At 42.7% G+C, this 13,061-nt stretch overlaps 1 protein-coding gene across 4 annotated transcripts in view; it reads right to left on the bottom strand.

The window, feature by feature from the left end:
* Nucleotides 1-13,061, bottom strand: part of LOC309568640 (serine/threonine-protein kinase BRSK2-like) — a 496,199-nt gene that overhangs the window by 37,640 nt on the left and 445,498 nt on the right. For all 4 annotated transcript variants that reach the window (XM_082274362.1, XM_082274364.1, XM_082274365.1 and 1 more), the window contains 2 exons: nucleotides 10,170-10,320; nucleotides 5,811-5,871 (listed from right to left, as the gene is read on the bottom strand). In XM_082274362.1, the coding sequence (XP_082130488.1) occupies nucleotides 5,811-5,871; nucleotides 10,170-10,320 (212 nt within the window). The remainder of the gene's footprint in view (nucleotides 1-5,810; nucleotides 5,872-10,169; nucleotides 10,321-13,061) is intronic.

Raw genomic sequence — 13,061 nt, 5'->3', positions numbered from 1 at the left:
AGCCTTGCCAGAAGAGTTAAAGCTGTTGGAGCTGCAAAGGGTGGGCCAACTCAATATTGAACCCTATGGACTAAGACTGGGATGCCGTTAAAGTTCATATGCGTGTAAAGGCAGGCGTCCCAATACGTTTGGTAATAAAGTGCATATATACACTACCTGTCCTAAAAAAAAAAAGTCGCCACCAAAAAAAAAAAAAAAAGGTCACACACTCTAATATTTCATTGGCTTTGATTACAATGTCACAAGATTTATTTCCATCCAGTGTTGCATTAATCTTTCACCAAGATCTTGTATTGATGAATCGGACCACTGCAAAAGCCTTCTCCAGGACATCCCAAAGATTCTCAATGGGGTTAAGTTCTGGACTCTGTGGTGGCCAATCTATGTGTGATAATGATGTCTTATGCTCCCTGAACCACTCTTTCACAATTTGAGCCCAATGAATCATGGCTTTGTCGTCTTGGAATATGCCTGTGCCATCAGGGAAGAAAAAATCCATTGATGGAATAACCTGGTCATTCAGTATATTCAGGTAGCCAGCTGACCTCATTCTTTGGGCACATGCAGTAACTATCCAATAGGATAGTTAATGCATGCTTAGTTTAGATAGTTGCTTAGTTAATTCCAGGTGGCGACTTTTGTTTTTGGCCAGGCAGTGTATATATACATATATTACGGTATGGTAATAAAGTGTGTGTATATATATATATATATATATACACACACACACACACACACACACACATTTTTTTTTCAGGGTTATTGAATCCAGGAAGATATGAAGATTTGTGCCAGCCAAAAATATGGCCTGAGACCAATGTTACAATGAATGATATAAAAAGGTAGATAATGATGTATTTTCAATTACATAAAGTAAGTCACTAAGAATTAGGTACAATAACTGTTAACTGTAGTGTAGTGTATGACAGTGGTAACTAAGTCATAGGCATCAGGTTGTAAACGGTAATCTCCAGCTAAGTAAGACTCTACCACATACAGTATTATGTGCTCAGTTTTATTAACTGGGTTGCACAGCTGACCTATGGTTATGAATGATGACTTATGAGTAGTGAGTGTAAAAAAGTGCTGCGATCGCTAATCTTGCTTGATACTATGGGTTTAGGGGTCTGAGGATGCAGGATTTTAATTTATTTTTGTCTTTTGGTTGGATATTTTTTTTTTTTTCAACCTGATTAACTTCTAAGTATAGTAATAAGGGGAATGGAAATCATTACAATGCATCATCGATATAATGTTTGTTATTTATAGTAATGTAATATATCAATGTATAATTTACACATCTCGTTGCCCTATCTAGTTGTTGACCGCCTAACTGGGAAAATACATCACAACTGATGTTTAATACCAGAGTTATGGCTGCAGCTAGATGCCATAACCCTGGTATTAATTTTTCCCTCAGGCGCCAGTCTTTGTGATAAACGTGATCCAAGCAGTGGATTCGCCACTGGACCACTTTTAGAAGTGGTGAGAAAGGGGGGCTCTCACATTGTTTTCTGGTGGTTCCCAGGATTACTTCGCTGATCAATAGCTCCAGGAAGTGATTCAGCGTTGGCAGTGGCTGGTCACAGAGATGAGCGAAAGAAAGATCTATGGCCTAGGAGGATCAGAGTGGCGTCATGACGTCACTTCAAGTTCTGGTCCAATGTAAACAAAGAAGCAAAATAAAAAATCTAATTTTTTTTTTTTTAATCTTTTGCTTTTAAATGTAAAGGAGAGATTTGGGTATTACAGACCCCAGATCCTCCCATAAAGAGAACCTGTCATGCTGTATTGTTATCACAATGGATGTTTACATTTCTTGCGATGGCAATAAAAGTGATAAAAAAATTAAAGGAACAGTATAAAAAAGAAAAAAATGCAATAAAATAATACAATTTTTTTTTAAAGTGCCCCTATCCGCCCATGTTTGCACGCAGTGGGGAATGCACAGGTAGGTCACGCCCACATATCTAAACGGTGTTGGCACCTTACATGTGAAGTATCAGTACGAACGTCAGAGCAAAAGCAATAATTCTATCACTAGACCTCCTCTGTAACTCTAAACTGATAGCCTATAGAATTAAGTATTGCCTATGGAGATTTTAAATTACCATGGTTTGGTGCCATTCCAGGAGCATGCGCCATTTAAAAGCATTACATGTTCGGTATCTATTTACTCTGCGTAACATAATCTTTCATATTTTACACAAAAAGTGGGGTATATATTGTGGTTTATTTAAAAAATTCATTAAAGTGAAATTACAATTTTTCCCAAAAAAGTGCGTTTAAAAAAAATTAAAAATTTTTTTATGCCATATGGCATAAAAAATTGTAATGACCATCATTTTGTTCTCTAGGGCCTTTGCTAAAAATTATATACAATATTTATTTACTAAGTAATGTTCTAGCAAAATATACTGATTTGTACTTGTGAACAAAGAATGTCAGAAACTGGCTTGGTCTTCAAGTAGATATGATGTGACTTAAGAGGTCAGTTGATAAAGAGTCAAAAGGTTGATTAAAGGTTTAAAATACATCCTCACACTAATATTTGGATACCAAATGGATTCTTGCTAATATTTATTGATGCAATTAACTTGGCCATCAAAAACGATTTGCCAGCCTTCTGAGTGTTTCCTTGTTTTCAGGTCTAATGCTGGTTCCTAAATTTACTAATGTGTAATGCATGTGATAGTAGTCCCTATCTTAGTCTGTATCTTTAATATATGCTGCTTAGATCTGAGCAATTTTCATTTGTGTATGGGTGGCAGATTAGTGCCCACACCAGGTTAGTAACTTTCCTCCTACTATAAAATATTGTCCACAGCGATTGAGCATTACAAATGTGGCAATATGTGTATATTGAAAAGTAAGATTTAATAGCTACTGTAGGTCAGAGAGAAGATCAATTGATGCATTTAGTGAAGTGGAACATACTGGAATATGTGTGAAATAGATTCACCTCTATATCCTGATCCTCCTCCTGATATCACATTGTGAAAACTGTGGCCTGCTCCACAATCTTTCCACATTTTGCCATGTTACAACTAAAAATGTAAATGTATTTTATTGGGATTTTATGTGATAGACCAACACAAAGTGGCACAAATACAGTAAATGTCTGAAAAGTGTGGTATACATTTGTATTCAGCCCCCTGTGTTGATACTTTGTAGAACCACCTTTCGCTGCATATACAGCTGCAAGTCTTTTTGGGGATGTCTCTACCAGATTTGCACATCTAAAGAGTGACATTATTGCCCATTCTTCTTTGCAAAATAGCCTAAGATTGGATGGAGAGCGTCAATTTGCAAGTCTTGGCACAGATCCTCAATTGGATTTAGATCTGGACTTTGACTGGACCATTTTAACATACATATATATGTTTTGAGCTAGACCATTCCATTGTCACTTTGGCTGTATGTTTAGGGTCGTTGTCCTGCTGAAAGGTGAACTTTCCCAGTCTCAAGTCTTTTGCAGACTCGAACAGGTTTTCTACTAAGATTGCCCTGTATTTGGCTCCATCTATCTGCCCATCAACTCTGACCAGCTTTCCTGTCCTTGCTGAAGAAAAGCATCCCCACAACATGATGCTGCCACCACCATTTTTCACGGTGCAGATGGTGTGTTCAGGGTTATGTGCAGTGTTTGTTTTCCGCCACACATAGCATTTTGCTTTCATGCTAAAAGTTCAGTTTTGGTCTCATCTGACTAGAGCACCTTCTTACATATGTTTGCTGTGTCCCCCACATGGCTTCTCACAAACTGCAAACGGGACTTCTAATGTCTTTCTTTCAACAACAGCTTTCTTCCATAAAGGCCAGATTTGTGGAGTGTACGACTGTTAGTTGTCCTGTGGACAGATTCTTCCACCTAAGCTGCGGATCTCTGACTAATGCTCTCCTAGCCTGGCCTATCAGTTTAGGTGAACAGCCATGTCTTGGTAGGTTTGCAGTTGTGCCATACTCTTTCCATTTTCGGATGATGGGTTGAACAGTGCTCTGTGAGATGTTCAAACCCCAGATGTTGGGGTATTTTTTTTATATCCTAACCCTACTTTAAACTTCTCCACAACTTAATCCCTGACCTGTCTGGCGTGTCCCTTGGCCTTGGTGATGCTGTTTGCTCACTAAGGTTCTCTTGCAAATCTCTGAGGTTTTTACAGAACAGCTGTATTTATACTGAGAATAAATTAGACACAGGTGGACTCTATTTACTAATTGGGTGACTTCTGAAGGCAATTGGTTCCCCTAGATTTTGGTATCAGAGTAAAGGGGGCTAAATACAAATGCATGCCACACTTTTCAGATATTTGTAAAAAATGTTGAAAGCCATTTAGCATTTTCCTTCCACTTCACAACTTTGTTCTGGTCTACCACATAAAATACCAATAAAATACATTTACGTTTTTGGCTGTAACATGACAAAATGTGGAACATTTCAAGGGATATGAATACTTTTTTCTTTAAGGCACTGTACTGTGATACAAGCTCTTATCATTTTCTCTATACTCAGGGCCGGCCTTTGGGGTGTGCGAGCTGTGCGGCCGCACAGGGAGCCATGGGCAACAGGGGCGCCGTGCGGCCATCACAACTCGCAGATGATCAGGCCGCACAGCGGGAGGTAAGCGGCGACCGCGGCCTGGAGGTTTAGTGTGGGGGGTCTCTGATGTAAGGGGGCCTCTGTGTGTGGCGGGGTCTCTGATGTAAGGGGGGCTCTGTGTGGGGTTCTCTGATGTAACGGGGGCTCTGTGTGGGGGGGTCTCTGATGTAAGGGGGGCTCTGTGTGGGGGTCTCTGATGTAAGGGGGGCTCTGTGGGGGAGTCTCTGATGTAAGGGGGGCTCTGTGGGGGTCTCTAATGTAAGGGGGTCTTTGATGTAAGGGGGGGCTCTGTGGGGATCTCTAATGTAAAGGGGTATTTGATGTAAGGGGGGCTCTGTGAGGGGTCTCTTCTAATGTAAGGGGGGCTAAGTTCTTAGTGATCATAAAAAAGAAAAGTCCAATAAAGTGCAAAAAAGAGCAAGAAAATGTGCGGGGGGTGGGGGTCACGTGTGCGGTGGGGGTGGGGGGGGGCGCCACAGGATTAGCTCGCACAGGGCGCCTGAACACCTAAGGCCGGCCCTGTCTATACTTCATGAGTTTCTTCCCTGGCACATATCAGGTGTCAGTTCAGTGACTTACTAATGGTGAACCAAGGATAACAATGACTGCCCTGAAACATACCAACTCCCATATAGACTATCTTACTGCGTCTAGCAGCCCAGTTTTGCCTTCTTGCTAGAAAGTACGTTATATGTGCCTAGCAAGGATCTAAGGGAATCTGATGTAATCATTTAAACGTACATTATGCAGAGTAATATATCAATTAAAAACAAATTGACATAAAAAATTAATGATATATTCCTTTTTATATCAAACATGCAAACAAAGGTTTCTTTTAATGTTCCAGTACTCCACATCCACAAAATTTGAGGGGGGTCTACTGTATGTCAATAGCCTAGAGTTTTGTTTCTAGAAATCCCTTCACTTTTGTCACTTAAAACCTAAATTCAAGAATCATATATTTTATTAACTGGTTGCTGTAGACATTTAGAATCATATCTACAGTAGCAATGATAGGCCATGCAAAATTTAGTACAACATAAAGGAAAAAAATTGTAAGAGTACTTCTGATGGTGTTTGCAATGTAGGGTGTCATGGTGTGATAATGCAGGTTGTTGTAGTGATGAAACAGGATGTGATAAAGTGCAGTCTGGACCACTGTTGCTGTCATATCATCTGTAATATTAAGAATTTCTTTTTTAATACTTACCCTTGGACTGCTGAGAGGGCTAGATGACAGGCCAGTTGATGCTCCACTGACAGACCTTGACCTGCACAAGAAAAATCTATCACCCACTGCTCAAGTAACAAAGAAATGGACACCTTGCTGCCACATTTTAAATTGTGTGCTTTAAAGGATTAGATTTCAGAGGGATAGATATATAGGTCAAGTATTGTGATTTGGAGCTTCTCATTCCTGCTCCATCCAGCTGTTTCAAGTGATTTCTCTTCTTATAAAACAATACACTGTCTTCATCTATATGAAAATACTCTATTGTCTTTTACTTATGCAGCAATAACATAACCACATACTTTTTCATCATGTTGCCTGACATTGGGGCGATTCATTTGCTCTCTGTCATTGGTATTGGTAAACTTATAAATCATAGAACTATTATTCTATTACTCTGTGAACAAGCTTCTATACTATCAATAACGTATCTTTTGAACAGAATTATAGAAATACATTGCATAAATCAATATTTTTTTCCTTTCATTCATTGTAATGTTTTAAGGCTTTTTTTAGAAACAATATTTACTTGATAATGGTTATCTTTGCAAACCTGTTGGGCTAAATTCAATGTGTCAAATCCCCAATGAGTCAGGGGCTGTCACTTTAACCACTTGCCGACCGCCGCAAGTAGATATACTGCGGCGGTCAGCCCCGGCCAGGCAAAGTGACGTATATATACGTCCCTAGCCTGTGACCAGCTTGTGAGCCCACCCCGGCTCGTTCACTGAGGAGTCCGTGCGTGTGACCGGCGGACCCAATGTCCGCCGGTCACACTGCGATCGTCGGTAGAGAGGGAGAAAGGCAGGCGGCTTATGTAAACAAGCCGCCTGTCATTCTCCCCTGTGTAAAAATGGAGATCAGACGGTTCTACTATGTAGAACCGTTGATCTCTGTTTTTACAGTAGTAGCCATGTCCCATCACAGTTAGAAGCACGCCCCTAGGACACACTTAACCCCTCCCTCTCCATTACAGTTAACCCCTTCCCTGCCAGTGTCATTTTTACAGTAATAGTGCATATGTATAGCACTGATTACTGCAGTAATGTCACTGGTAACCCCAAAAGTGTCAAAAATGTCAGTCAAGGGTCCGATCTGTCCGCCGCAGTGTCGCAGTCCTGCAAAAAAAATCGCAGATCACCGCCATTACTCGTTAAAAAAAAAAACACCAAAAATGACAAAAATCTTTCCCTTTGTTAGTAAACGCGATAACTTTTGCGCAAACCAATCAAAATACGCTTTTTGCGATTTTTTTTTACCAAACATATGTAGCATAAAACAAATTGTCTGAAAATGTTAAAAATTTTTGATTTTTACATTTTTTTGGGGAATTTCATATAAAAAAATGTGAAAAATATTGTTATTTTTGCAAAATTTACGCTCTTTTTTTGTTTATAGCGCATGATCAAAAAATTGCACAGGTGATCAAATACCACCAAAAGAAAGCTCTATTTGTGGGAAAAAAAGGACGTGAAATTCGTTTAGGTACAGCTTCGCACGACTGCGCAATTGTCCGTTAAAGTCAAGTAAAAAATCGCAAAAAACCCCCTGGTCAGGAAGGGGGTAAAATCTTCCGGGGCTTAAGTGGTTAAAGTTAAAAACAGTTACCTGGGATCCTATGTAAATCCCATGTAAGTCCATGTAAATACCCAATAAATATTGGGAATGGTAATTCCTGGTAAATACTATTACTGCTCGGCCAAGTCTAGACCGGGAGCTTCAGCAGCTAACCTCTATGAACAAACCAAAAAGGAAACCTGAAGTACTGACTAAGCAGGACACCAGCAGAAAAGCTTTTCTGCTGGTGTCCTGCTTAGTCAGTACTCCAGATTTCCTTTTTGGTTTGCTGTCACTTTAAACCCCAGTTTACATATATACGGTGAGGGAAGCACAGCGAATCCCGAGCCTTTCCTGCACCGCATTGAAATTGCGCTTCGTTCATGTGATCTTCCAGCAGTGTCAATGTTAAATTAATTACTCCCAAAACAGGTAAAAAAAAAACAGTGTGATTGCAAGAATCGGATCGCATGGGTGTAAACTTTCATGTGATCCGATTCTGGTGCGGCAAAAAAAACAGATGCCTGCACCTTTTTTCGTGCGGTGGTGCAAATTTGTACCCATACAAAATGAAGCACTTGAATAGGAATTCGGTGGGATTTCTATCTGAGTCATATGTGGTGACCCTCACCACACAAGTGTGAACCCAGGCCAAAACAGCTCCTCCTGTTGGTAATCAGAAGGACCACACTGCGTGTCCCATCTCTCGTATAATGAAATAATCAGTGGGCTCCATTGGTGTCTGCTTTGTCAACCTACTTGGAAAGCCCCTTTAAACCATATGTTCACTTCCACTTATTATTTAGATGTGCCTCACTTCTCCTGATCAGTAAAACGGCTAATGTCAGTAATATATTTGCCAACTCTAGTCAGGAATAGTCATTGTAACCATTTGTATTTATACCCTTTTTAAGAGTGAAGCATTACTGGTCAGGGTCTGCTATTCGCTACATCAGTTATCTGTACTCTCTCCGCCTGAGGGTGACACTTTTGTTCAGAGAGTCATCTCTAAGCCCCCACTATCTTACCTCCTGCCACAGCTTAGTGCTGATACCAGAGGGATTGTTCATACACCTGTCAGATTACAAAACCTTCATTTTTCATGAATGATCCATCTGCTTCAGCATCAGTCATCAACAGTGAACTGCTGTGGCAGGAGATTTAAAATTGCTGTGTGCAGTAACATACACCTCCAACAGTTAGAAGTGCTCGCGGTCCTCCAGGGCTTCCCCAAATGGCACAGTCCTCTAAATGTTGCATCAGGAGCAGAGGGGGTTTATGGCCACATTACTGCTGAGTTACTATAGCAAATTAAAGCCGAACCCCACTCTATCAAACAACATTGACTATTTATAATGATACGAGCATTAGTAGCTAGATAGGAAAGTATATCATATTCACTTGTTTGAAACTTTTTTTTTTACATTTCTTCAGTTGCTTCCTAGTTTCCAGGCCTAGGCAAACAATGTTATACATCTCAGGAGCCTCCTGGCTGCATGCCTGAGTAAATCCTACATGAATCATTTGCCCTTACTCAAGCTAGCCATGGGCAGAAATGCTAGGGTTTTTTTTTTTGCAAAGTGATTTCTCAGAAAAATGCATGTAGACATGCATTGATGGGAGTGTTTGCTCTGAATGTTAAAAATGAATTGAATTGTGTTTTTGTTTTGGAAAGCTCAGATGCAGTGTAGTTCCGTTTCAAAGTTTTATTAAAGGTTTGGCTTAAAAAAAAAAAAAATAGAATCATGTTATACTTACCTGCTCTGTGCAGTGGTTTTGCACAGACCAGCCCCGATTCTCCTCTTCTCGGGTCCCCCGCCAACACTCCTGGCTCCTCCCCCCTGACCAGTTCCCCCAAGAGCAAGTCACTTGCTATATGGGCACTGGTGTGTACCCGCTCCTGAGTCCTGCTCTATGTGTCCATAGCTGCGCCCCCCCCCCCACTCTCTCCTCATTGGCTCACTGGCTGTGATTGACAGCAGTGGAAGCCAATGGCTTCTGCTGCTGTCTCAGCCAATGAGGAGAGGGAGTCCCTGGACAACTAAGTTCTGGCTCTTATGCACATCAATGGATCGAGAGGGGGCTCAGGTGAGTATTAGGGGGCTCTGGAGGAAGAAGCACACAAAAGGCTTTTTACCTTCATGCATAGAATACATATGCATGAAGGTAAAAAACCTTCAGCCTTTACAACCACTTTAAGGGCTTGCCATAACAGTGAAATGCAACTTGCATTTAGGTACATATACCCTCCATTTGAGATCAGGTTAAGAAGCTTTTGAAATCATTGTAAGTTCTTTCACAGCTACATATGACCTGCTTCTGGGCTGTTTTTACATTCTCATTGACTTCTGATGTGAACAAGTGCCCAAACTGTTGGCGCTATATAAATCCTGTATAATAATAATAATAATAATAATAATGGTAACAAACTTCAAGAGTGAAGATTCAAATTAATACAAATAACCATTTGTGACTAATTTGCTATGAGCTCTGGACTCTTCCACCAATATCTCACTGTATAGGTTATATACCCTGGCATTTCACACCTGACAACTGTAATCTCTGCAATCTCTCTGAAAACTGCGTGAATGCTCACTGGGAACTGAATCCAGGTCTCTGTCTATAAAGATCAATGCAGACCCACACACATGCTTAGTGAAGGCTGTTCAGCTACAACTGGTATCCTTTTAGTTCAGAGTCTGTGCAACAATCATTTCATTAGATATCCCATAAATGAACCTCCAGGACAAACATCCCGAGCTCAGTTCAGCAGAATCCTACCTTTGACTGTGCTGTGCCATCTCTATAGCCCGCCGTGCAGGAACAGGAGAACCCCCATCTGTCACACTTAAAACTTCCATTGACTTTCTTTCTGGACGACGCTTTCCATGGCGATTAAGCATTGGAGAATCAACTCTTTTACGTGGAGGGTCTGTTGTAAGCCCGAAAAATAGCAGTGTTATAGATTGTAATGATAATAGGACATGCATGGCATAAAGTAACCTCAAATCAGCTCTCTTCTTTTATATAACCATAAAACATTGGAATGAAGTCACTGTATCAATGTATGAAAGAAAATGCTGGAAAGGAAAAGTAATGTCTTAAAAAGCTCATTAAAATGTATCTAAACTCAAGAAGAAACATTTCAATATTTTCAACATTTCAATATTGCAGCATACCAATCCATAGATATGGTGGCTGCAATATGAAAAGCATTAGGCAAGAGACCACGCATATATTATCCATTTAAAAGAATACAAACTACCAACACCATGCAATTTAAGGAAATTCTTCCTTTAAGTCTTGCTGCCCTAATCTGAAGATGCGACCACATTTCCCTGTATCATCACTGTGCTGCCTTCTGGCATACCCCTGAGCAACAAGGTCAAAATTGCAAGCATTTCCAAGTGCCTAAAACATGAGGCTTTTTTGGCTTTGTTTTGAGAACTTTTATTAACCAAAGTAGAAGATATGCAGAATCTAAAGCCAGCACTCATTTACCTTCTCTCATTTCAGCACACAGTGTGGGCACTAACGCTTCAGCCTTGACCGGAAACTTTAGTTACTATGCAGAAGAAGTGATGAATTTACAGTTTCAGGCCCTGGTGCCAAACCTACGGCCTTTTGGCACTTTTTGTGTGGCCCTTGGGTCCCCTGTATACACTAATCTATATATCCCTGTTAACCTGTTATTGTAATGATTTGTAGCAGTCTTGTGTAATATGTCTCCCAGGGCCGATCCTGGGCTGGTGCAAGGGGTGCACCGCACCCAGGCGCATCCAAACTGCTGAAAAGGGGGGCGCTGGGCTAAGTTGCCTCCATAGTGATTGGCAGCAGGCAGTGTGGATCCTTCGTTCAACCTGTGGCTGTGTATGTGTGTGTGTGTTCCATTCTCCAGTGAGCAGTCCCCCCCCCCCCTACAGGAATGGGAGAGGCTGCATCTGCACTGCATCCCCCTCTCTCTCTCCCTGTGCCCGCCCACACACTCAGTGAAGCCCATGCTGCTGTAAGTGAAAGAGATGTGTGGGCGGGAAAGTTTAACTCAGGCAGCCGGCAGCTACATGGTGACCTGAGTGAGTAACTGTGACCGGACATACTCCTCCCTACCCTGTCCCTGTCTCCCCCCCCCCTCCTCTGTCCCTGTCTCCCCCCCTCCTCTGTCCCCGTCTCCCCCCCTCTGTCCCTGTCTTCCCCCCCTCTGTCCCTGTCTTCCCTCCCCCCTCTGTCCCTGTCTTCCCTCCCCCCTCTGTCCCTGTCTTCCCCCCTCCTCTGTCCCTGTCTCCCCCCCTTCCTCTGTCCCTGTCTCCCCCTGCCTCCTCTGTCCCTGCCCCCCCTCCTCTGTCCCTGTCTCCCCCACCTCCTCTGTACCTGTCTACCTCCCCCTCTGTTCCTGTCACCTCCTGTCTCTCCCTGTCACCCCCCTCACTCTCCCTGTCGTCACCCCTCCGTCCCTGTTGTCACCCCTCTGTCCCTGTCGTCACCCCTCTGTCCCTGTCTTCACCCCTCCCCCTCTGTCCCTGTCTTCACCCCTCCCCCTCTGTCCCTGTGGTCACCCCTCCCCCTCTGTCCCTGTCGTCACCCCTCCCCCACTGTCCCTGTCATCACCCCTCCCCCTCTGTCCCTGTCATCACCCCTCCCCCTCTGTCCCTGTCTTCACCCCCCCTCTGTCCCTGTCGTCACCCCACCACTCTGTCCCCCCCCTCTCTCACTCTTCCGTGTCATCCCCCTCTCTCACTCTTCTGTGTCACCCCCCTCTCTCACTCTTCTGTGTGCCCCCTCTCTCACTCTTCTGTGTCCCCCCTCTCTCACTCTTCCGTGTCACCCCTCTCTCACTCTTCTGTGTCCCCCCTCTCTCACTCTTCTGTGCCCCCCCTCTCTCACTCTTCTGTGTCCCCCCTCTCTCACTCTTCTGTGTCCCCCCTCTCTCACTCTTCTGTGTCCCCCCTCTCTCACTCTTCCGTGTCACCCCTCTCTCACTCTTCTGTGTCCCCCCCTCTCTCACTCTTCTGTGTCACCCCCCCTCTCTCACTCTTCCGTGTCACCCCCCCCCCCTCTCTCTCCCTCTCTCTCCCCCTTTCTGTCACCCCCTTTCCCTCTTTCTGTCACCCCCTTCCCCTCTCTCTCTCTGTCACCCCCTTTCTCTGTCACCCCCCCCCTTTTCTCTCTCTGTTAAACCCCCTCTCTCTCTTTTGAATCTCTCTCTCTTTTTTTTTTCTCTGTCTTTTTTTTATCTCTCTCTCTCTCTTTTTTTTTTTCTCTCTCTTTCTTGACAATACCTCACACGTTCTCTTTTCTGTTCAAAAGTTTAATATTGTGAAGTTCATATTTATATTCCAAGATTTTTGTGCTACAACTATTTGATTTACATGCACTTTACAGAATTGTCAGTAAATTAAACATTTATTTTGACTTGTCAAAGCTGTTGACTAAATTATTGTCCAAGCATTAAGATTACAAACAGTGGTGGGGCTTAAAGATGGAGAGGTGGAGTTGTTGCCATAAAACAGTTTAAAGGGGAGGAGTTAGTAAGATGACCACGCCCACGTGGGGCGCCAAAAATATTTCTGCACCCAGGCGCCTGTGACCCCAGGATCGGCCCTGATGTCTCCTGTCTATAACTCTCCCCTAAAGCATGCCTCCAGTCTCCAACAACTCCTATAGCATGTTCACAGT

Source organism: Pelophylax lessonae, assembly GCF_965119305.1.
Source record: "Pelophylax lessonae genome assembly, chromosome: 12".
NCBI lineage: Eukaryota > Metazoa > Chordata > Amphibia > Anura > Ranidae > Pelophylax > Pelophylax lessonae.
This window is presented reverse-complemented; position numbering and strand designations above follow the sequence as displayed.